Source organism: Tyto alba, unplaced genomic scaffold (genome assembly GCF_018691265.1).
Source record: "Tyto alba isolate M040663 unplaced genomic scaffold, T.alba_DEE_v4.0 Super-Scaffold_3, whole genome shotgun sequence".
Classification (NCBI taxonomy): domain Eukaryota; kingdom Metazoa; phylum Chordata; class Aves; order Strigiformes; family Tytonidae; genus Tyto; species Tyto alba.
The window spans coordinates 20,432,815-20,458,333 of NW_024881304.1; the positions used below are offsets into that span (position 1 = coordinate 20,432,815).

The window sequence follows — 25,519 nt, forward strand, 5'->3', positions numbered from 1 at the left end:
TGCGGCCGCCAGGCGGCGCCAGAGGCCGCGCGGGCGGGCCGCCCTCAGGCCAGGCCCCCCCGTCCCCTCAGGCCGGGCCCCCCCGTCCCCTCAGGCCGGGCCTGCGGCGGCCTGGCGGGTGTTTGTGCCGGGGAGGCTCTGCCGTGAGGCCCGTTAGGACCCCCACCGCCCCGTAGCCAGGGCGATTCGGATGAGAGGGGTTCAGCTCCCACCCCGCGCGTGGCCGGCAGGGCCCCGGCAGCAGGAGCCCCCGCAGGCCTCGGGCGCGGCGGGGGGACGCGGTGCCCCCCTCGGGGGCCCGTCCGTTCCCCGCTGTATTTTTGCGGGCCCGGAGCTCGCCGCCCCGCACTCGCGGGTCAGGGTGTTCGGCCCAGCCATGTCCCAGAGGGGATTTTGGGGGGCGCGCGCGGATTCCAGCCTGTCCCAGCAACCAGCAGCGCCTCCCAGCTGGGAAGGGGATGGATGGGACAGTGCCAGATGATGCCTGTGTTACAGTCTGTTTCCAAAGAGGGAGGGAAACGCAGATGTGATCAGTGAAGGAGTGGAGTCGATCTGAAATAAGCTAAAGATGTTTCAAAGGAATATTTTTGGATGGAACGTAACCAAAGTTTTCAGCCGTCTGGGAGATCGCTGTTACACCCACGCTGAGAATGGTAACCACCTCAGGGTGCACGAGGCAGCGGTCAGGGGGATGTTATTTCCTTGAAGATGTTTTCCACTGAGGAGTGCTCCATCGGTGAAAAACGTGACCTGCTCATCATATGATCCCTGTTCTCCGGATCCCTCCCCCAGGTAAGCAGGATGTTTATTTCCAGAACACACCACTTGGCTCTCAGGGTGTGCCTGAGGGGAGGATGAGCGGTGCTTCCCGGTTCACAGTTCCTTCCCCGAGCAAACCGAGAAGCTCCCTCCCCCTCAGCCCAATCACCCGTGTCAGCAGTGTCTCCTGGAGTGACACTTTCAGCAAGGATAAGGATAAACGGGAGTTGTCTTGACCCAGAGCCTGTGTTCACATTAAGGGGATGTTTCTCACGTGTGGGTGATGAGCAGCTGTGGCAGCAGTGCCCAAACCAGCTGGAAACGAGGAGCCAAGTAACGAGAGGGAGCAATGTGGGGTCACACTCACCTGCTTCTGAGTGCTGGCCAAACGAGGCTCTTCTTAGGGTCACTTCTTAGAGCTCCTTACGTACCATATCTAGTGTTAGGCATAAAAGTTTTCTTCAAACAATGAAACTGGAGACAGGGGTGTCCTCAAGGCTGTCACAGCAGAGATGTGATAGTTAACCCCTGCCGGATTTAAGTGCTTTTGTGTGTGCAGTGGAGGAACTTCTGAACTGCTGCAGACCTCTTGAGTGCAAGGGAAGTTGAGTATCAGCTATGCACAGGCATGGCTACAGGCAGACCTGCACTGGGGAGGGAGGCTGAAAACACACCACAGCTTCCCATTCTGTTCTTGCTTTTCTCCTCAGACAGCATCCCTATTTTGCCCCTTTGGGCCAGGGCTGGCACAAGGCTGGTACAAAGGCAGAGCCTACAGATGTGGTGACTTATTCCTAAATTCAGAGGGGATCTGGCTAGGGAATGAACCAGTCGGCAGAGCTGGTTTGCCCAGGGATGCACCATTTCATGCTAACTCCGGCAGCAGAGAACCCACTTGCCATTTCTGCTGAACTCCAGTCAGTGAGGGAGGCTCCACTGAGGCTAACAAACCACTAACCAACACTGTCTTTTAAAGGAGAAAGTAGGTTTGGTGTTTGTTAAGAAACAACTTGAAGAAAGATATCTTGTGGTAGGGAGCTGTCTGTTTGCCCAAATTTCCCCTATTATCACATCAGTGTGTTGTGATTTGATCTGGGTGAATGACTGCTCCAGTGAGAGGGAGTGGCAGAAAGATCAGCCAATTCTTCATCTCCACTGTGGCAACCTAGCATAGCCATAGCGTTGCCACATCTCTGTTTGTCCCCCAGGACCTGGGTGGAGCTACCAAACCACTTCCCACAGACTAACCAAAACGCTGAGTAACAACTCCTAATCCTCTAAATTATGGGATTAAAACTGTTGTTGTGCGAGCAGGCAGCCACTGCTTTCACCCTTGGTCATCATGCCCCGTGCTGATCCTGAGCCACGTTCAACAACCGTGCTGAGTCCAACCAGCACCTGACAGGTGACCACCCCAGAACACACAAACCTTAAACTTCACAGCCAGCACCCATGTCCTGTCTCGAGCCAGACAGCTCTAGCAAAAGCAGCCCCATGCACTTGCTTCATCCATAATCTTGGAATTTGCATTCTTGTGGGGAGACTGGGGGGAGAAAATTACTGCTGACAGCTAATTTCATTTTTTGATCTCTTGCTGGTTTTACAGCACTTGCACCTTTTTGTCAAAACGAAGAAAATTACTGGGTCCCTTTCCACTTAAAAAAGATGTTGCCATTCCCTTCTTGGTTCTGTGTCCTTGAGGCCATGTGACCAAAATCCAAGAGGAACCAGTATTTTCTCCAGGTCAGTGAGGAACTTGCTCACTTCCAGCTTGTACAAAGAATAAAGAATTCAGAAATTCTTCTGTGAAATGCAGTAGACGAAATACCAGCATCATATAGGCTCTTGCCTTTCCTCAGAAGGAGAGGGAGTGGGCTTTTGGTTAGTGAATGCTGACCTACCACCTGCCTTCTTCCTCTTCAAAGCTGAGCTGGGGCCCAGAGCTGCTCCATCATAAAATCCATGTGAGAAATATGGGTAAATCTAGAATCGCACCTTGCTTTGCAAATGCAGCTCCGCATGGAGCTGATCCTGCAATCCCCGTCAGGAAAAAGTCCGAAGAAGAACCAGCCCCCACCCCCTGGGGCAGTCCAGATTACAGACCTGCTCAGAGATGGGAAACACAGGACCAACTCCTGGTTCTTGAACGACAGACACCTCTCGGGCAAGTCACCCGAACTAACTGCACCCACCTCCAAACTGAGGCTTACGGCGCTGCAGGCAGGGAGGGTGGAGGAACGCTGTGATGTGCAGAGCCACACAAACAGGTCAGGCACCGGCGGGAGCGGCTGTGACGCCGCAGAGGCTGTCCCAGGCTCACCGCACACTGGAAGGACATGGATGAGGAAGGATGCAGTGCTGCTCTTCCTCCTCCTCTGCTGCAGAGACCAAACGACGCAGCCGATTTATTCTCGCCGTGCCCAGGTGGTGCTTGGCCGATTATAGGATGAAGTTTGATGATCGGATCCATGGAGAACTTGCTCAAATTTTTGAACTATTAGGGCTCAGTACTGGTTTAACACACCCCTCTTTTTCTTCCTCACTGCCCCCCCCCGCCCCAAAACATCCAAATTAGGCAAGTGTTAATAGCTGAGGTCTTTATTTAAAGTTTTTTATATACAGTAAAAGTGTCACAGATAAATCTGTGACAATCAGACAAGACAAATGTAAATCTCTCTCAACAATTAGCAGCTTAAGATCTATAAACTACAGTGTTACGTTCACAAGTGTCATTTCTGTACTTTTCAACCCGTGCAAGTGAGTTTTTCTGTTTATTTTTTTACACTTTTAAAACACACTTACAGCTAAGTCAATTGCCTACTACTATACCACCTGGCATACACAACACAGACACACAGGGTTTTTAACTCTTTAGCCACATTCAGAATTCACTTAAAATCTGGCAAAACTACCCAATCTTGAACCCCTTTGTAGCTTGGCTTTTGTTATAATGCTTTTTTAATAAAGAAAAATGCATATTTTCAAAGCTGAAAGACAGTTCTTTCCTGTCCCAGTGCAACATGTACAGAAGTCAACATTTAATCTGATCAGACCTTAAGAACTCATGGGATTGGAATAAACCAAGAAAATAATTGCTGTGAGCATGCTGAATATCGTCAAACTGAACTGATGAGGCTGAGAGAAAAAGATAACTTTATAAAACTTAAAAGTGGTAAATTTTTTTGCATCAAGATTTTCTTTCTTCTTTACATTGAGAAAGCAAAGGGGGGAAACAGATGAACTTCATTTGAACCACAGAATTTCAGCAGAGCTGCTGCTTTTTGAACTAACACAGTCCATTATATTCTTCCCTTTTTATATGCCAAGTCGATATGTGCTAAACATACCTAATCAATTTCAGAATCATTTCAACTCTGAATGTAAAATGTTTTGGGAAACATTCTACAATTCAGAGATGGTCACTAAAAAGTTTATACCCATAAGGAAGGCTAATAAAAGGTACTCACACGCACACGCACATCCATGGCGGAAACTTGTCTTCTACGTGTCATCCAGAAACGCTTCATCAAGAAAGCAAACACAACCACTTACAAGGAGAGGGAGCTTTAAAGCTAGAATCACATTTCCAACAATATAATCATTGTTATGCTATCAGAAATCATCACAGACCTTCAAATTGAAGAGGGAGGAAAACCCCAAAACATTCTGCTAATGCAAAAGGCAAAACACATGGCAGTTGTGTTAGGATATGAACAGTGGATGCAGCATCATATATGGCATTACTGCAGACAACTTTCTGGAATGGAGGAAACTGTCGAGAGAGAAAGAGACAGACAGACAGACATTGTCCAGAACCATATGTACATGGCCTTCACCAAACAGTTTTGAGGTGATAAGTTTCTATTAAGCCTGTGCCTTCTGGCAAATTAGCAAATGATATTTACTGATGACACAAAGTTGAGATGCTAAATGAAGTCAGGATATAAAGAAGAGGAGGGATAAACACTTCCTTCAGATACTATGGATGAGTGGCACTGAGTGTCCAGATCCATTGGCTTTCAACTCCTTCCCGCTTTGACCACATAAAAACCTACCACGAGCAATTCTAGTATAGTCAAAACTGAGAAAAACAGAGGTGCAAAGGCGAGGTTTTAGAAATAAAGGTAACGAAGCTTTTCAATTACGTGCCAAATCAGTTCTTACTCTTATTCACATCTTTGTTTCTGACAAAGACTCCATAATGGGAAGATGATAGTTATCCATGCAGTTTGAATTGGCCAGAGAAGGGTGGTAAACAGAATCGTTTCCCTGGAGCTAGATGCATGGTCTAGGGAGGGAATGTTAATGCAATCTTTGTTCTGTCTGCAACTCTGTAGAAAGCATCACTATTTTTGGCTTGAGTCAGTTGCAATTGGCAATCTGTGTTTTAAGTAGGGCTGGAGCAGATTAGTGCACATGGTGACAGAGAGAGGTGTGCTGGGATCCCTGGGGACGGGGGTACCTGAGTTTCCTGTGAGTATGTTAAAAATAGAATCTTTGAAGGAAGAAGGATGGTTGGATGGCGGAGGGCTTGGCTCCGCTGGCAACCAGAAGACCCTCAAGGCTGTTAACGGAGTCTGAGGGAATTTCTCAGAACCCAGAATTTGCATCATAGCATAAAGTCCTAGGCTTCTGTGTGTATATATATATCTTTGATGTACAAGTTCCATATATGTATACATATGATTTCAACTGGTTTAGGTCACTTGGGCAACATTTGGTTCCTAGAGGGAACTTAAGCCTGGAAGGAAGGAAAACAGTAAGATCTAACTAAACACCATGAATGGTTTTGAAAGAGAATCCTGGAGTCATTTTGGATTTCTTGGAAACGAAAGCTGAATCTTGGCTTTGTTATGGTGAAAGGGACACTAGTTAAAAAACCAGCACAGAGTGAATGCAGATTCCTTGGACGTGAAGCTTGCCTGCCAGTACCAACAGGTCACCAGCAACAGCATGTTGCTAGGACTTGAGTCACACTTGAAGCTGATCTTTCCTTTAGAGCTTTGAAAAGGTATCTACAACAAGTACTTGCCCCCACGGCTGAAGAAGAGGATGCTCCCCTATGGCACACCACACAGATACAGTGTACAAAGAAGATCTCGACACAGACACACAAATGATCTTACCAGAGCCTGACGGGAGGAAAACTTTGGTTTCACTTTTTAGGGGTTTATTTAAAAATGAAATCAGAGATATTTCTGAAACAACCATTCTTTTAAGTGGGCTGTTGATTCAGTATTTTTTTCCTTAAAAGAACCTGTCTTTTCCCTAGGAAGGGATGAAGAGAAATTCCTTATTCTTATCCTGAGGTCAGGAATGAGAGATGACATGCAAATGAGAAATATAAACTTACTCTCCTTCACATCTGGAAAAAGAAAAAAAAAGCTCTGCATGGCAAAAATGTGTGGAGAAGATAGATGTTTTTCATGATGCTGCATCTGTATGCTCAGGAGGACAGATAAATGGCATATGAACAGCGCTGCATTCCAGACAGGCTGGCACTAGAAACTACTCTCTGCCCTCCTCAAAACTGTTTCAGGACAAGACGGCTCACAATTATTCACGCATTTCTTCATTTAAAAACATCACTTCTTTATTTAAAAGGAAAAAAAAAGTAATGACCCTCCCAACCCCTTCCAAAAAAACCCTCAATAATAATAATAATAATTATAATAAAAAATCCTATTAGAAACAATAAGGAAGCACTGAGAGTTTGAGTATTACACTCTTCAAGTATGCTGTTCGGATTTTTTTAAATCTGTGAATATACATATATAAAAAAAACCTTAAAAGTGCGACCAAGGGCTTCTGCTTAAAGATAAGTATTTCAAGGACTACTTCAAAATACTGTAGCACGACTGTGCAGTTACTGTGTATGGCATGAGGCTTCCACTTCGTATGCTTAGCAAAGTTAGCCAGCCTTATAGAAAGTTACTGTAAGTCAGGTTAGCACAAATGGCGAACCCAGACACCGAGCTGGGAAAGAGATCCACACATTGTTTTTCTCTTGCTAAGGAAAGAAACCACTCTGAATGCATACATTTGGACATGGAATGTGAGCAGACTTCACAGTAAAAGTTTAGTGTTACAGGTTTGCTGTGGTACCATCATTCAAGGCTGTGCACTAGATTTAGCTTTGCTCATCTTAAGCTAACCACGTTCTCTTCTTCCTGACAAGTTTAGTACAGTAGTTCAAGCCACAATTTAAATTGCCCATTGGTATGCTCCAAATTTCTGTGTTTATTTCTTTTGTACACTTTAAAGAATCTTAAGATTTGCATCCAAAGAGAACCATGCTACATAAAAATTATCCAGGATTCTCGCCAAAAAGAGTTCTTGAATAAAATCTAAAAAATACTATTGCAATGCATCTCGCAGAGAAAAAACGTTATTCTAAATGTAAACAAATTCACTCGGACACTTTAAAACTTCAGCTGAGTAGTTGCTGACTAATCTTTGCCACACTTGCTCACTGAGAGCACCGGGAGGAGGGCAACACAGCCAATTCCTGCCGCCATCATCTGGGGGGAGACAAGAACCGTTCCAAGTAGCCGGTGATGGCGTCCCAGTGCTTCCACAAAAAGGCAATGAAAACCACTATAAATAAAGTGCTGAACGTCCTATTGCGAGTCTTCATAAGGGGCACGACGCAGTTGGCCACAGTGGAGACGAAGACGAGGAGGACAGCCATGACAGCCAGGAGGATGTTGATGAACTTCCCCAGCAGGTTCCTGGCCGTGGCGTTCTCCAGCCCCTCCAGCTGCACCACCTGCTGCTGCTGCTGCTGCAGTTCCATCTTGGAGATGCGCGTCTGGCATGCTTCCAGTGCCTCCTGTTGACAAGAACACACCACTGGGTTGCCAGCACCCCACAAGTCCACCCCAGTGGGGGAGAGCCCACAGCCCTTACCTTGCCAACTAGGCCAGCCCAGGGCCACCCGCGTGCCTTTCACACCTCCCGCAGGACACGAGTCACTACCCTGATTTCATATCCTGCAGCAGGAGTAGAGGAAGCTGTGCCATTTCAGGTGATGGAGGGTGAGGAGCCCCTCGTTAACGAGGTACTGCAATTTGCAACGCCACATCACCTCCTTTACACCAGAGAGGCTCGTCAGAGAGATGACAGGCAGGGTAGAAGGCAAGCTTGGTTAAAACGCACACTTCAGCTGCTACTTTGCACTGTCAGCTGCCTGTCCCTGCACGTGGTGCAATGCTCACCTGAGACCTTACATCCTTCCTGCCTTGCCTCGGACCCAGAGGGAGGAGGATGCTGACAGCCCTCAGCAATCTGACAGCCTTTGTCCAGAAAGGTGGGGCTACCCCGTGAACTGCTCACTTCAGCTTTCAAGAGACCACTGAGGGTACAAAGGTGCTGTCTCTAGCCAGCACTACTCCTCTTCCTCTTCTGGGACGTGCATTCCCAGAGCCTCCCACTTCCATCACTTCCCTTGCAGTGGCTTGTGCTTATCCAACCCCTCTGTGAGTACATTCAATTCTCTAGGTAACCTGGCAGAAAACTAAGTCAACAAAAATAACTAACCAAAAAGGCTGAGCCGCCTTCTGCTTGCTTAGTGAGCTGAATGAGCCCAGGGGAAGGTTTGAGGAGTACCAAGGCTGGGACTGCCCAGCTGGTGTCACAGGAGGAAGAGATCTCCTCTTCTAGTCTGCACCAAGCTGTGGCATGGGCATAGCTCCAGGTAACACTGCAGGAGTTGGAGAAAGATGTCTAGGAGAAGGGTAAGAGGCATGAGAGTTATGAAACTGCCTCTAGGAGGAAGCAAAAGTACATGGAAGGAGAAGACTATCCCGTACAAAACATCTCTAAAGCAGCACTGAATGGGGGTGATTAAGACATTTCTGCTCTTACAGATAGAGAGTTACAATTTTTCCATTAATCCTCCCTCAGAGTTGCTTTTCTAAGACATTAAGGCCAACTTCAGGTAACATCTAAAAGTCTGCAGCATAGCAGCAGTCTCTCTCAGACTGACCACTAAAAAAGGAACCTGGACTCTCTTAACTGGTTTTTCATGCAAGAAAACTCAACGCTCACCTTTTCCCTAGCAATGCTGAGGAATAGTCTGTCCCAATTGCAAGTTTACACCAGAAGTGCTGAATCATAAAATGAAGATTAAGAAAAGGTATTGAGAAATCCCCACTTCAATTGAAGTGTTCAACATTACTTCCCACTGTGTTAAATTAGAGAGGAGAAGAAAAAATGAATATTGTAACATTCCCCCAAGGGAGAGCCTCCTGTTTACACCATCGGAGGCCATGGCACCATTGTCCACAGGCACCGAGTTATTCTAACCTTAACTTAAGGGTCATTGTCACCTGTTATATTTCTCTGTCACTGCATCATGTCTGTGGAGGTCAGTGAAACACAGAATCACAGCATGGTTTGGGTTGGAAGGGACCTTAAAGATGATCTTGTATGAGGGCTTCTCTTCAGTTACGGTCCCTGAAAGTACAGGGCAAAACTGCTCGGCCACTTCCAACCGCAGCCTGGAAGGACGTTGACTCAACTGGACTTGCAGCAGGATTGACAAGCGTGCCAGAAGCGCAGCCCGTTCTGTCCCCAGAGGAAATCATCTGGCTGAAGCACTTCAGGGGAAGGAAGGAGGGAGAACTTTGACCTACAGTTCTCTGCTCACACTATAAATACCTCACATCAGCAGTCTGAACCGAGATGCCTCCTAAAACTAGCACAAGTATTTAAAATGGATGATAGACCTGTTTCTGAATCGGCCTTTCTTTATAAGTTTAGCAGCAGCTCACATAACTTCCCAGCTCTTTTGGTCTGTGGAAGGCCCTCCAACTTCATAATCTCTGTTTTCATAGCTTTTGTTTTTATATACTGAAAGAAACAGCTTCTTTAAAAATACCTCCTTATTTGGGCAAAACCAACAGAAAGTTTCCTGACTCAATGCAGTGGATACACAAAGCCATTTTTCCTTACACATGTGTGTCCACTGCTCTAAATTTAGTGACACAAACATACCCTAGGGTCCATTCACTGGGAACACTACTGTAAAAAAAGTGTTCAGGTCATGTCCCTTTAGTTTCTAATACCCTACAAAACCCTGTACAAAAAGCAGACACAGGCTTTCCACTTCGCTACAACTCATTTAAAAACTGCTCCAGACCAAGTGGCAGTCTGCCTCTGCAAATGAACGTGCCTGCTGGTGCCCTTCTTTACAAAAGATGTTACTTGGAGGGATACCCGAGGGTCAGAGATGGAATAAGGGCTCTTTCAGAATTCATCAATAAGCAGTTTAGCAATAAAGCTACAAGGACTAAAACCAAATACTGAATCACAGAAGTATTTCAAAGCGAGTAAGTTACGGAAAGAGGAGGTGGAAGCCAGGACTTGAGTCTCCTTGTTTTCTGTCACGCACCTGGATGTCCCGGGCTCGCTCGTAAGACTGATAGGCAATTTTCTCCTCCATGCTGGCCAGCTCCTGTTTTAAATTGAGGATCTCATTCTGGTGGAGCTCAGTCAGGTCATTTAGCTGCTCTTCGAGTCGTTCACATCTAGAAATGATATACATGGTACAGGAGCTTTAATGAGAAGAGGACGGCAAAATCACACCAGTAACAATTGAGCAATGAACATCATAAACTTTTTTTTTTTTTGAAAACTACTGTGGCTACCTCAGTCATTATAAAAGCACACAGTACAATGTAAGGCCCTCTCGCTGGGAATTAAGAAATACTTTCTATCAGGTAAGGTAATGTTAATTCTGTCTCTATCCTGGGCAAAACCACACGGAGCAGTTAAACGACAACTGTCAAGTGGTGCAAGAAATCAAGGACAGAATTAGAATAGAATAAGTTACTGCCCAAACTTCTATGTAAACCAAACGGTTTCCTTCTAATACCGTGAGCTCTTAAGCATTTTAATCTACACTTGGAACAGTAACAGACATAAAAATGACACACAAATGAAATGGGACTGATGTCTCAGAGAACATGATGGTCCTGTCTGATCTCTACACATCAGGTCATGTGCATATCTTTGACTTAGTTTTTCTTTATCTCCCATGAATGAAGCAATTTAACCAGCAAAGACCATCATATTATTTATAAGGAGGGCACATGAATCATTAACCTGCAGGCTTATTTTTCAGTTTGCTACCAGTGAATGACTGGGCGAAGTCCTGAGGAAAAGGACTACCCCAAAAGAATGAGAACAATTCTGAGATACAGCTTTGTTTCTCATTGAGGGAGTTTTAAATTGGCTTCACAATGATAGCTCCATAATCTTAATTCAGCACTTTCAAAATACATTAGGGACACTTTGCATTTGTGTGTAGGACTTCATTTTTGGGATTTCAAGTTCAAATTTACAAGCAACTCATGCTTCAGTACCCTTTTAAAATCAGTCAAGTACTTCCATTACTTCCAGAAGGTAAACATACACAGAGAACTAGGCCGCAGCCCAAGGGTCGGGAGCAGTGAGTTGGGTACCATCCATACCACCCTCGTCTACCCTGCTTCCCGCTAGTTTCTCACTCCTGGTTCATTTGAGCAACCGCTCGGATGGTAACTAAGGTATGGGTACAGCTATGGTGGCTGCTGGGGTTTTTCCACCCAGATTTCCACTGTCTGCTCATCGTAATAGCATGGAAAAAAGCTTACCATGCAGCTCTTATCATCTGACCCTTCACACTAATAACTGAGAAGTTTCTAAGGAATTCAACAGAGGTAATTCATTGGTTTAATTTCAGTTCCTCTCTGACTCCACCTGAATTTAATTCATACACACACACGTGCATAAAACAAATAAACAATATTTATCTAGAATGAAAAATTTATTTACAAGTTCTGAAACTAAGACAAAAGTCTTGCTTTTGTTTTTTTTCCAATAATTCTTTGGTGCTCTACAAGCTAAATATTCAGAATGTGTAGGCAAAAGCTATCCTTTAAAAATGGTTTTGGGATTTTGTTTTTAATTGCAAAGTCTGAAGAGAATTTTCATTTACATTACCAATGCAATATTGCTTTAAACTAAGAAGGAGTCAGACATAGCATGACAATTTCCAACAATGAAACACATGTGGTCAGCCAGTAGTGAGACTGAGACAACCACCAGCTGACATGGCTCAGCCCAGAAAGGTGCCACAATAGCTGTGCAACCGAGACAGGACACACAAGAGAACTGGTTTCCCAAGAATGGCAAGCTGCAAGCTGCAAATGAGGGAATAGCCATGTGGAGACTTGCTAATGAAGAAGGAGCCCAGAAAATTAATATTGCCATTTGTTCCCACCCAACTTCAAAAAAGACCCAACTTGACAACAACCCAGAAATCACAACTAGACTCACTCTAAGTTCCAAAGGTAGCATCAATTACTTGAAATATATTCAGTTTGTTAATATATCGAAAAATCCGTCAGTGAATTTATTACACAAAAAGGGACTTAAGCATTTCTGAAAATATGATTATGTCTTTTAAACTCCTCCCACATAAACGCCCTTCATAAAAAGGCTGTTGCCAGGCAGCTTAAATCCTGTTCTCTAACAAGAAACAATTGTATTTTAATAACTTCAGAACTGCCTCAATCTACAGGAAACATAAGGAAACCCTGCAAATCTGTATAGTTAAGAGTTTACGCATAACATGATTAGCAAAAGGGTTGGCTCCAGAGCTTTTGCAGTCTGCACCCACGAATCATCTGTGCTTTCAGAAACTGCTATGTTAGGCAACTGCTGCAATTAGTCTAAAAAAAAAAAAAAAAAAAAAAAATCATCAACCCCACACACCCCCAATCTACCCACACTTATTTTTGAAATTACACTTCCTCCATTCATCTCCTTTTTACTCCTTGTCTCATTATCTACAATTTAGAAAATATTTTTTTTCCTGCTGTTTTCTACTGGTGTTCAAATTTGAAAAGCTAAAAGGGGTTCACGTGACTTACAGGGCCTGAAGCCAGAGTTTTCCTATTGAAGGATGGTTCACATTTAACTTAGAGGTATTGCAGAAATAAAAGGGATAGGAAAGCTGTCAAGAGGGTTCAGATTATACTCACACTTCCCTCTCTAACGTATGAGTGCCAGTGTCTGTGCAACAGACTCTAAACTTGTCTGACTATAGCAGTGCCCTGAATGATCAAATCCCACTTCATTTCAGGTACAGAAAACTCCTCACTGGACTTAAAGAATTATTTTTTCACTAGCTAATATATGAAATTTCTCCTTAAAATTACTAGCCTCTTGATTAACAAGCTCCAGCACAGAAACTTTTTTGTGTAACAGACTAGTACCGATTGTCACAAGTATATCTGAGATCATCAGAGATGTTGCTATGGAAGACACCCAGTAATTTCATTTAAAATAGCCATGTCAGATTTCCACACATTTTCTGAGGCTCACTGCTTGGGAATCAGGGAACTGATTTGAAGACGACTAAGAAACACAATTATGACCATCTAATTTTTTTAAGCTTTAAGGCATTTTAAGGTAATAGCTGTAAAAGACATAGCTAATACAGCGCATGTAAGGGAGAGACGTGATGAAAAAGACATTTTATCTGCACTCAGTAAGTGCTCTGGTGAGTAAAGGAAACTCTGACCAAACAGGCTAAAAAACCTTCACAGTACATTTTGAACGGAGTTTAATACCTCTCTTCAGGCATCTCTCAAGATGGACCTTTTTTTTATAGCTATGTCCTACAAAATTTCACCTGATCTTTATTTGTCATCCAAATACATTTTTAATGCTCTAAACACATTGCTTTCAGTAACAGAGTAATAGCTAAAAGCCGTATCTATCTGTGATACACTCCAAGTCTTCTATCTAGACGATACACGAGGGACAGAGCTTGCTCCCGCGGGAGCACGAGCCGCTCTCGCTGTCGGCATCACGCTCTCCTTCCAGCTCCCAACCTCCCCTGCCAGCAGACGACAGCTCAGCAGGAATGTTTCGGTGCTTTCACGGCTGGGTGAGCACCTGCCTGACCCCACACACTGCCCAGCCACACTCCAGAGGACCTCTTCAGCCCTTCAAGACCTCAAAGGTTTAGCACGCTTGATCTATTCTAAAATAAATCCTGAGAACAGACTGAAGTCCAACAATTAGACTACAGCAAAAGTCAGATAAACAAAAGCACCAGCGTCTAGCGTTCTGGCTGACGGATTTCGCCTGGCAGAAGCGTGAGAGACCTAAATGCCCTTTCCAAGGATGTCAGGCTTGGGAAGAAACCCAAACCCTCAGACTGGCTACACTCCAAATATGTGAGCTCATGATTTTATCACATACAAACAGGTTCCTAAAGGGACACGCAAAATGAAAATACTCAGCAGGAACTTTATTTCAGCCTCAATCGCACAGAAAGTCCCTGCTCGTATCAGTGAACGACCGCCACCTCCCAACCGATGAGATAAGCAACAGGCTGTTTCAGCGCCCGCCCCTGGTGCGGAAGCAGCACAGTGACGGCCAAGGCGCCACCAGAACCTTCCCTCCTGGACGAGTCAGCCCCGGCAGAGCGGCGCGGTGCTCGGGGCCGGCACGTGCTGCCAGCGGGCAGGCAGGGCAGCGCAGCCCGCCCCGGCCTTGCCGAGGTGCTGCCGGGCCAGCCCGGGCACCCCGCGGCACCAGGGCGGGAGAACGGGGGGGACTGCACCGGCACGGCCCTGCCCCGGAGCCAGCGGCAGCTACGCGGACTGACGGGCGAGATCTGGAAGCAAGGAGAGGGAGGGAGGAGGCTGAGGTGGTCATGGAAAATGTGCCAGGCAAGCCGTGGCCGATAGACAGAAACTGCATGAACACGTAAGGAAAAAGGAACAGATGCTGGGAAAAAGTAGAACATCTAAGAAAGAGGAAATGGACACAGACCAGGTGAGAAAGGGTCATGGCACCTGCTCTGTTCCAGCTTCCAGGTACAATACGAACACTCAGCGTTGTCCTACAAGCAAAGACTTCTTTCAAAACGTTTTTGTAAGCACTAACTGAACTCAGTGCTTGTTTTTGAAAGCTTCCCAGAAATAGAGCAGTTATGAGGTATTTATAGCTTTTAAAGCCAGTTACGATTAATTTGAATCCCCAGGCTCCCAGCTTCAAACCACAACCTCCATTCCCATCTCTTAATTTTTTCTGAAGAGAGCCAAGGAACAAGAGGGGTTCCCAGTTGGAGGAACAGGCGCCAGCCCTCTCCGCCAAGGCAGCAGCATCCTCTCTACCCTCGGACACATCATGTAACCTTCCAGTTCTCACAGTGATGTTGGTTTTTATCTTCATGATGTTTTAAAACACAGACACTATCAAACAGGAATCTAGATTTGTACAATAAGGTATTAATCTCACTGTGATTTAACTCATGAACTCCTTGTGGGTCACACCGTTACCTGCTCACCTCCGAAAGCCTGCAGAGACAAGGGCACCTGATGTGATTTATCTGGTCCTCTTGAAAGGTCACACCTTTAATTAATTTGCATCAACATTCCAAATGGCAGGTCTAAATTACTATCTTTTTAAGCATTTATGAGCCAAATACAGATTCTCCTGAAGCTTTTTTTCGCTCGAGGCTGCCTTGGTTAGTGGCTAGGCTCTGGGCTCACCTCAGGGGAGCACTCAGTAAAGGTTAATGGCACATGACAGATATGACTTCATATTGCACTAGAATGAGGATCTAAGTGAACCTTGCTAAATGGTTTCAGGGAATAACTAACCAGTTTAGCTGACAACATACATCTGCCCTCAGGGTCTTCTACTGTACTTTCAGGCCACTCCTTCAGCTGTACTATGCTTGCATATAATATTCCACCACGAATGGCTGGTGCTGTATGTGTGAAGCAACCTACACAGCAACAAACCACAGGACCCCTCTCTGCTGGGGAGCAGAAGATCAAACTCCACATTATGTCATTACGTGGCTTCATGACAATGAGGCACTGGGAACCAAAGCTGCTGTGCTGGGCGCCAGTTTCAGTCCAATCGCTGACTGTTGCAAAGGATTAGAAAGTGGTGTTGGTCTGGCTTTATCTATCCAAGCTTTGCAAAGCACACAGAAAGCTGCAAAGCACACAGAAAGCTTGCTGTCTCTACAAGATCCTAGCAGGCTAAGCCTTTTCAAATGTTTTTCCAATGATCTGGCACCAGCATGTCTAAAGAGCTGTAGGGCAATTCCACATTGTACTGCGCAAACCATCACAGGAAGTGGCACGCAGTACTTCAGAAAACCTGTCCCCACACCCAGCAGCTCTGCTGAGCCTCACAGGTTGTGCTTCATAGCCTGGCCAAAGTGACGACGGCCACAAGCAACTTCATTATAAAAACCTGCTGTGCTCCATCAGAACGAGGATCTGGGCCCCTTGCACTCGTTATTTAAAGTTTTAAAAGCGCAGTTTAAGAATCTCGTTGATTTAGACTGCAGCGTCCTGAATGGCTGCAGAAGGGCAGCTGGTAACTCATCCCTCCAGAGCCTGGGGACAAGTCCTGGCTCCCAGCGTGTGATGGGGAAGATGCAAGACATTCTGTTGGACAGCACAGGGCAGCCTGCTGAGAGCTCTCCCCCACCCAGCACGGAAGGGGAAGGGAAAGCATTCCCCCAGCACCTCCCCATGGGGTGCTTTCCTCGGGGCAGGAGGGAGGAGCTGGCTGCCAAACCACACTGTCAGGCTGCTTCCCTGAAGCCACCATCACCTCTCATGGTGAGGGACCTGATTATGGACTGGCAGTACTGCAGCAACCCCTCTGGATAACAGTCACTGCATCAATGTACTCCTGGTCTTCTGGGACACCTTTCTAAACCTCTTTGGCTTTACTTTTTATCTTGAAAACACTATGAAATAACCCTTTTTCTTGCTATTTCTTTCTTGTACAGAAAGGGAGATGAACAGCAAGGTAATGATATTTACAGAAGACAAAGCTGGGAGGGTGAAATCCTGCGAACTTCCCACCTGAGTCAGGCTGCTGGGAACAGCCTGCTGAGTAGCACTATCCAGCACTCTGGTGCTCTGCAACTCACAGTATTTAGTACTGAAATAAAGTACAGAAGTACATACCTGTACCGCTCCTCCTGTAGAGTCTGCATTATTAATGAGTAATCCCGCTGATACCGAACCTTAAGGTCCTCGAATGATTCTTCCAGTCTTGCCTGCGTCTCTCGAATTTCTTGAATCTCATGCAGTATTGCATCAAACCCTGAGCTCTGCATATCCAGAGTGTTTGTTTTGGAGCTAGAAGCTCCCACAGGGCCCCCTGTTGTGCTGTTGGCTCCCACTGAGCCTGACGTGGCACTGGAGCAATCCTCTTCACTGCCATATTTTGGGCTTGACTGAAAGTTCTGAATAACACCTAGAGCCTTGCCTCCCGTCCCATCTTCCTGGCCTTCTTCTAAGGAGTCTTTCAGATTGGCAATGTTGTCTGCACTCCCGAACTTGTTCCTTATGAGGGAGGCAATCTCCCGGGGTTTGGAAACCACAGCTCCTGCTGCTGAATGCGTGGCTTGGGAGAAACTGGAAAGCCCACCTTTTACACTGTCTACTACTCCCTCACTGAAGCCAGTGACTTTTGCTCCAACATCTTTCAAACCCTGATGCATATCCCTGAAGACATCCTTCGGCTGCCGAGGGATGCCATTCTGTTCAATCTCTCGCAGCTTTCGATGGTAATGTTCTAGCTTCTTCTGCAACTGCAAGATGGTCTGGGCTGACTTTTGATTTTTCTTCTCAAACACTTGCTTAATGCGGGCACTCTGTTGCTTGTCTGCATTGTTGGCCAGTTTCAGGTACTCTGCCACATTGTCATCACGGGCTGTTTGTTCGATTTTGATCTGCTCAGTCAACTTCAGTATTTTCTGTTGCAGGTGTGTAATAGCCACTTTTGTACGCTGAGGATCTGGGGTCCCATCAACAGAGTCTGCATTGATGCTGCCATCAGTGCTCGAGGCCACTGCACTGGAGGTCTGCGCTAGGCTGCTGACTTCCAATCGCTCAATCTAGGCAAGGAGAGAGAAAAATATAAGCACTAATCACCAGCTTCACTAATATAAAAGCTTTAATTATTTGTGCCAGCCAACTTGACAAGTGGATGTAATTCTGCATAAAATGTACCTTTTTTCAGCTGGCTAGAGTACCGTATCAGTAAACTGAGCTTCATGTGCTTTACTGACATCTAGTAGAAGCTGAGAAAAAAGCAAACCCCCTCACACTTAAGCCAACTTAATGGCCTCAACCAAAAACTCAAGCACAAAGCAAGACACGGTGCTCAAGTCTGGCAGGCTGAGTTCTCTGAAGTTTTGGTATAAAGCCAGCAGTTTTATCAGCCCGTGAGTGAAAAGACAGAGAAGGTAACTATCAAAGAGCAAAAGCCACACAGATCAAGTGTACAGTGAACCCAAGTTACTCCCGTGCTTCATCTGTAAAGCAAGAAACAATGAAACCTGCCCGAAAACAAGAGAACCACTAAGGTCAGTGTTTAAAATAGAAATAAAGAGCACTTCAGCCCTCTGACAGCAAGTCCTGCCTGGCGCTGTCAAACCCTGCGAGTCGGTGCCTCCCGGGGCAAGGAGCACAGACACCGGCTTTCAAAGGCCAAGCCCCACTTTTACCCAAAAAAGGTACGTTAGGCGCTATTCCAGCGCAAACGCAGCGCACCAAGTAGCCAGAACGGACGCCGACGCATCTCCCGGCCTGGAAGCACGGCCCGGCCGCGGCCCCCGCCGTCCTCGGGCCGGGAGAAGCCCCCCCCGGCGGGCCGAGCCCCCCCCGGCGGCCGAGCCCCCCCCGGCGGCCCGAGCCCCCCCCCGGCCGGCCGAGCCCCCCCCCGGCGGCCGAGCCCCCCCCGGCCGGCCGAGCCCCCCCCGGCGGGCCGAGCCCCCCCCGGCCGGCCGAGCCCCCCCGGCGGCCGAGCCCCCCCCGGCGGGCCGAGCCCCCCCCGGCCGGCCGAGCCCCCCCCGGCCGGCCGAGCCCCCCCCGGCCGGCCGAGCCCCCCCCGGCGGCCGAGCCCCCCGGCCCGCGGTACCTGGGCCCGGCGGAGCAGCGGCGCCCGCTCCCCGCGCATGGCTCCCGCCGCCCGGCGGCCCCGCCCCCGGGCCCCGCCCCCCCGGGCCCCGCCCCCCGGCCCCGCCCCGAGGCGCCCCCCGGCCCCGCCGCAGAACCGGGGTCCCGGTTACAGACGCCTCCTCTCCCGGACCGCGCCGCCTGGGGTCGAGCAGCCTTTGGAGAGGTACAGGCGGAAAATGATGCCTGGTGCCGCTTTCAGTAACGTTTTCGAAAAAGGTAACTGTGGCGTCTGCAGGCACACACACCGCCCCACAACGTGTTGGCTAAGCAGGTCGTGATTCACACCCTACACGTTTAGCAAACAAGCTTTAAGGGTATAAATCTCTATTTCTCCCTGGGCCCAGCAGCTTGATTTAAACACTGGGCAGCATCCCAGATTATTTTATTTAAACAACTACCAGCTAACTCACAGCTTACTCCCCAAATACAGAACACATTTCCATGTTTGTCTTGTGAATATACGCTTTACTAAACAAAAAATACCATTAGAATTAACTGCATCCCTCTCTCCAGTTTCAACATCCTATATGTAATGTAACGAAATTAACCCCCTGCAGTAGGCAGGCAGCACTGCCGTGTGCTGCAGCGACAGCGGCCAGCGCCCAGCAAGGTCAGCAAGGTCCCTTCCCAGCAGCTTCACACTGAGGTTCTCCGTTCGCTATCACATGAATAGGAAAACCAGTTAGACATATGGAAAACTCAACTGACTTATTTCCTAGAGGAGTTCAGTTGCTGGAAAGCACAGAAGATCAGTTTTCAGTCTGTAGTGACTGCAGAAATACCAGCTGCTCCCTTAAGCAGGTTTAGTTTAGAGACTCTGGATCTCAGGATTCATGGAAAATTAGTGCTGAGAATTCATATAACTCAGTAGGACCAACACTATGCATGACACTAGTACTGCACAGAGAATATGCTGTCTCTGAGATCTAGGGATGTGTATTTCAAAACAGTATGCATTCATTAAGATACCTCTTTCTTGGCATTTGCAATTTCATTAATATTTTCCTAGCATTGTCACTGATCTGATTTCTTCCTGTGGTCTAAAAGAAACAAAGACCCTGCAGGCACAGGGCACGCCTGACTGAGCATGCCAACCAACTCTCCCCAGCATAACTGCTTAGTGCCTTGTCCACAGACCCTTCATGTGCAACAGCACGCGGCCCCATCTACTGCTTTGCCAACTCCTCATAATCCATCAAGCAGCACAGTGTAGACTTTTCTATTCAGCACACTGATACTATCTTATTACTCCTCTTAATTGCCTTACAAAAGAAGCTGGCTTCTCAGAAAGAACCCTAGCAATCCATTTGTAATGATCTCTATCTATTCCAGAGGAAGACATTTTAGTATTCATGGCAGATGGAAAAAAGAAAGATCCACAAATTTTTTGCAAGTTTTTCAGAAAGTAATTTGAAATAACTCCGTCCCCCTCCAATAACTTTTGCACCGGGCAGTGGCAGAGGTGAGCGAGAGCGGGATTGAGCTGGTGACCCAGACCCAAATGGCTGGTGATCACGCTGGGCTGTCAGCTCTTCCACAGCACAGATTCGATCCGAGATGAAATTTGAACATTTCAGTGTCCTAGAACTAATGGGACTTCAATATTACTTCACAATGAAGAGTTTCTCTCCGCTTCATTTACTCCCAATTTGGTCTAATTGGTGTGTATGTATAATTACTATAAATTACACTAATAGTACACTCTTCCTCTCAACATGAGTTTTGTGAGAAAAAAACTTTGTAGAAACTTTCTCTTCCCCCTCTTTTAAAGCCAATTGACTTCAGCATCTCCCCTCAGGTTATCTTCCTATACTTGTGACAGAAAATAAACCAGAACAGCTATAGTGGAATAAAACATGTTGGGATAATTACTTTATAATTGCCAGCTGTGTGGATATTATTCTAGAATAACAAGAAGGGGTTTTTTCCAATTAAAAAGTGAACAGCTGTACAAAGTGCTACTCTGGAACAGAACTGAGATAATTTAAGCACTTTCTCTGTATTGACAAGGCTTTAGAAAGCGAAGACTCAGCAGAAACTGGGTCCCTGGGAAATGCCAGTGACATATTATTGATTTAAGATGACTGGCAATCTGTCCTGAAAAGATGCTGGTAAATTAAACACTGTGATGGTCAATGTTTGTATAAAAATAGGGATTACAATTCAATTAGTCTATCTCCCTTGCAATACAATTTTCCAGTATATTGACTCAGTCCAGATAGAATGGACCTGCATGCCCTCCTACCAAGAGTTATACTGAAGAGTGCTTTGGTGTTACGCCACGAATCAAATGAAATCATCGCACTAGGACTTTATGCTTCCTCACCCTCAAGATCTTATCAAATTCCTAGCACTTTCCGCACTGTCAGGCTTTCCCTCCTGTAAAAGTTTTTCTGTGTATCTATTCTGCACCACACAGCACAAAAAGAACCTGTGATACTGCCTTTTGGCATTGCTGAAGATTAAACCCAACAGTTCCTTTGAAGGTGTTTCGCCTTTCTTCTAAAACTATTTCAGTAAATGCACATACCAGAGAGTCATTCGCCAAGAAGACTGTGTTTTTAGAACACGCAGGGCAGCTGGCTTAAGCAAATGGCAGACTTCAGAGCAAGCCTGCTGTAAGGAGATTGCTCAGCTCCTGCTTCCTCCTCCCTTATTTAGAGCTTTAAAAACGTGACTGGAAAGCATCCCATTACTCGGAATAAAAACATATTGGGCAAGGTGAGACAGGGGGGCTGAATGCCAGCTGTGGAGAGCAGCTAACCGTGCCTACAACTCCCGCCTTAACCAGCTTCCCGGTGACCGAGCACCCCGAGCGGCAGTGAAAACGCATCATCAAAAAATTCAGAAGTTGTTTTGCTTCCTCTTCCCCACCGTGCTGAAGGCAGTGCAGTGATAAAAGCACAGAAATCGTGGGGGCTCAGAGGGCACCTTAAGCGGCAGCCCGGCTCCCGAGCAGCGCTGCCGGTGACGGCCAAGCCCTCGCGCCAGGGGCCGGGGTCTGCAACAACAGGGACAAGGCAGATGCCAGCAGAGGCGATCCCCGACTAACACCTTACGGGGAATAAAAATCAGAGGAGAGGAAAAAAAGTGTCCTTCATGTCTGCCCACAGCCGCAGCGTGACAGCACCCCGCAGCTCGCCCAGCACCTGCCCAGCACCCATCCTGCCGCCCGGCACGTCCCGGGACCGCGGGGGCACCCCGTGGGGCCCGAGGCCTTGAGCCCCGCAACCCCGGAGCACGCACTGCACTTGTTACAACTATTAACCCAACACTCCATACACCTAATTACTTTTCACTTCCCTCAAGTCTCCTTACACTTTCAGCTGGATACGGAATTATTTATTTACTTTCCTGCCCCCATCTGCTGAGTGGTGGCTCTGAATTCCAAACTGACAAATTATTTTCAAGCACTTTTTTTTTTTTTTTTTTTGGGGGGGGGGGACACGAAGAGCAAACCCCCCACAAATTAAAGCAAATAAACACCATGGTGAAAAATAAAAGTTATTTGCAGAAACAAACAAACAACAACAAAACCGATGAAAACCAACCAAAACCCACACAAAACAGGATTGGAAAATGGACAGTATACTAAAAAGATAGGATTAAAATTATTTTAGAAAATATTTTACTTGACCAGTTGCTTATGGTCTGCTGCTGCTGAAGAAACAAAATGCCAGGGAAAAGGAGGGTTTTTTTAATTTGCTGCTTCGCTGCGAACTATAGCTGGGTGAATGGACCCTGGCAAGCTCTCACGTTTTCAGTGGACTTATTCCGTATATTTGTCAACGTGGAATACTGTATATTATTCTTCCCTCTACAAGCAAAAAGATGGCAAACTGCAGTAAGTAGAAGATTTAGCGTAAGTCTATCCTGACAGTGTTCAGGATCAAGTCCCGTTAGATTAAAGAAATTTTGTGAGTAGGAAGGTGTCTGTAGAAAAGGGGGCTTGAGATTATGTAAAACGCATGACTGAAATTTAGCTTTCATTTTCTTGTTTCCATCCCAACATGTTCTTGCCAATATTTATTATTTTGAGGAGTCAAAGGAGGCTTAAGGAGAGTAACTTTTACTGCTTTTGTGCGGTGGTGACTTAAATACTAGTAGCCAAACATCTGTTCAATAAACCATATGTCACATCAAGCAGAATCAATCTTTTGGATGCTGCTGCAGTTTCCACTGAATTAGTAACAACCCCAAATTCACATTAGTTCCACAAGTCCTGCACTTCAAGAAGAGCTGTCTTTTTAAGAGGTATGAATCTGAGAGCCTGACAACTAATAGTTGTAGAAGAATCACAGCTCTTGATATAGGGTCAGGGCTGTTAACCTTGGTGTCTTGTAATTACACTGTAATTTTTCATTTGGCACTGCATTTTTCCTCATTTCTCTCTACTTCAGTATTTGCACAGTGCAAAACACGTGCTGAGGTCATTAGGCCTCAGTATCATTACGGATCTGCATTAAACCACCTAACACACATTTGTATGAAGCCAGGCACAGAATCCCTATGAAGTACAATGAAAAGATATTTAAACATCACAAATTAATATGAGGTGTCTTCAACGTATTCAGTGAAAGGCAATCAAGGGCCAGGAGTCACCTCCCTGCATGACACCTGCAGCACACGACTCTGAACTTCTGAGTCGAGGTGGTTCCACCACTGCTGTCCCGTGAGCAGACAGCGTGCAGTGTCCCTGACGGATCTGGTAGAGACACAGCGCGCTGCAAAATGTACCATGGGTCCCAAAGTAAACATAAAAGGCAATATACATTACTCTGCCTTACCCACCTGGGTGATGGATTAAGCTATTTATGCCCTACAGTTGAGAGAGCTTTTTCAAATGCTCTGCTTTTTAAAGGATGTTAGAGAATCACAGGCTGGTTGATGTTGGAAGGGACCTCTGGAGTTCATCTGGTCCAATCCCCTGCTCAGGCAAGGCCACCAAGGGCCAGCCCTCCAGGACCATGTCCAGGCCGTTTCTGAGTATCTCCAAGAACAGAGAATCCACACCCACACATGACATTTGTGGATATGTCTGTAATCAAAACTTGGACCTGTAACCCTTTTTGTCTGTCTGCTGCAACACTGCCACACATTTGATACTACTAACTTTTTGGTTCACTATTTATTTCAAATTGCACGTTTACACCATCGCAAATCCTGTGTAATAGCATATGTAAGGGAGAAGATTTCTGTTCATTCACCTCTTGATTAAATACAGACAGAAGATCCAAAGACTGCTGCACTGAACCATCCCTAGAACCACAGCTGTCCACTCACGTGTGGATTCATTTAAGAATCCACCTTCCACCTTCCCTCAGCAAGTGCCCACCGTGCTCCTGCCCTCTGTAACATCTGCCTTGGCTTTACTGCCAAGAATAATACAAAAGAAAAACAAAGAACAGGTCCAGTCTGATTCCTCATGACACACGGTGCAGTTATCCTGCAAAATTTTATTGGCCGATTGAATCTTCAGAAACGACAGCAGCTTTGCGTTTTAATAGGCTTCCATCCACTTACCCCCAGCGAGTGATGGTCGTCATTGCCAGCAACTGGCAGCTTGAAAGAGCTGTCCTTATTTAGCTCCTAAATCCAAACCAAAACCAAAACTGGCCGAGGAAAGCGTGCAAACAGATGGACAGCTCAAGGAGGTCTTGCTGTGTGTTTTTCATACTACAGCTCATCGGTTAGGTTATAATTGGGGTTTCTAAAAGAGACAAACAGCCTTTGCCTGTGGGCAATAAACCCTCCAAATGGTGGGAAGACCATCCTGCTTATGGGAAAAAAAACACTGTGAGAAAACAAAACTGAAAAATGACCCTGAAAAGAATTCCCATACAATTCCTTTGCCTGCCTAATGTGACAGTGAGCGCAGGGAACCAACACTGGTAACACCAAGAGGAAATGGCTTTATACCTTACTCAGAGCAGTTAAACAACCCCGAGCAATGATTACTACGACACGCGCGTGCTCACGTTCCATCTGCCAAGGCAGAGCCACACGGGTGCTTCCCAGCTTTCTCGCGCGGCCAGCACGTCCTCACGCTGCAGCAAGGGGAGGCGATGGAGGACACCCAACACAGGCCACGAGGGCAGGTCGCAACCCAGCAACGGTGTGCAATATGCTCGAGGGACTTTGCCATTTAGCGCTGCCCTTCTTTGTCGGAGGTGCCACGTGAAGCAGCTCCCTGCCTAACTCTGCACTGGCACAGCGGGGGGCCAGAAAGAACAGCCCCCCGCGGCCGCAGTGCGCGCAAACCTGGGGACCGACCCAGCAATAAGGAACTGGAAATGTTTTTATGCTTCTAAGTTCCCAAACCTAGTTTACCATAAGGCTCCGCACCGGCAGGACTGCAGGAACACTGCAGGAGGGAAAACGGACCTGGGACTGCCTAAGCTGGTGCCAAAAGAAACGTACATCAAGGTATGGGCTGAGGTACACAGAGGAGCCCTCACCCACAACTCGGCATCTGGTAAAGCCAGCGGCAGCGTGACTCTCCCGTGGCCTTGTCACCCAATTCAACATGAAATGGAGATGGGACTTCGCATGATACTTCAAGTGTCAGAAACAGAGTTTGGCTCTAAAGCAACCGGCTGTATTTTCCTCTTATCTGTCAGTGGCACAAATCCCCAAAGGAGACCGGTATTTCAACTTCAGCAGTCACTGGGGGGTGAGGGAATGGTGGAAAATGCTGCTGTCACTTAACATCATACTTGCTGTATCAGAAAGAATTGCACGCAGCATCTGCCACAACC

At 46.6% G+C, this 25,519-nt stretch overlaps 1 protein-coding gene across 6 annotated transcripts in view; it reads right to left on the reverse strand.

Annotated features, from left to right (window-relative positions):
• Positions 1-3,341: 3,341 nt before the first annotated feature.
• TMCC1 (transmembrane and coiled-coil domain family 1) overlaps positions 3,342-25,519 on the reverse strand; it is a 190,279-nt gene continuing 168,101 nt past the window's right edge. For all 6 annotated transcript variants that reach the window (XM_032987807.2, XM_032987808.2, XM_032987812.2 and 3 more), the window contains 3 exons: positions 16,761-17,695; positions 10,154-10,289; positions 3,342-7,591 (listed from right to left, as the gene is read on the reverse strand). In XM_032987807.2, the coding sequence (XP_032843698.1) occupies positions 7,277-7,591; positions 10,154-10,289; positions 16,761-17,695 (1,386 nt within the window). In that variant the 3' untranslated portion in view covers positions 3,342-7,276. The remainder of the gene's footprint in view (positions 7,592-10,153; positions 10,290-16,760; positions 17,696-25,519) is intronic.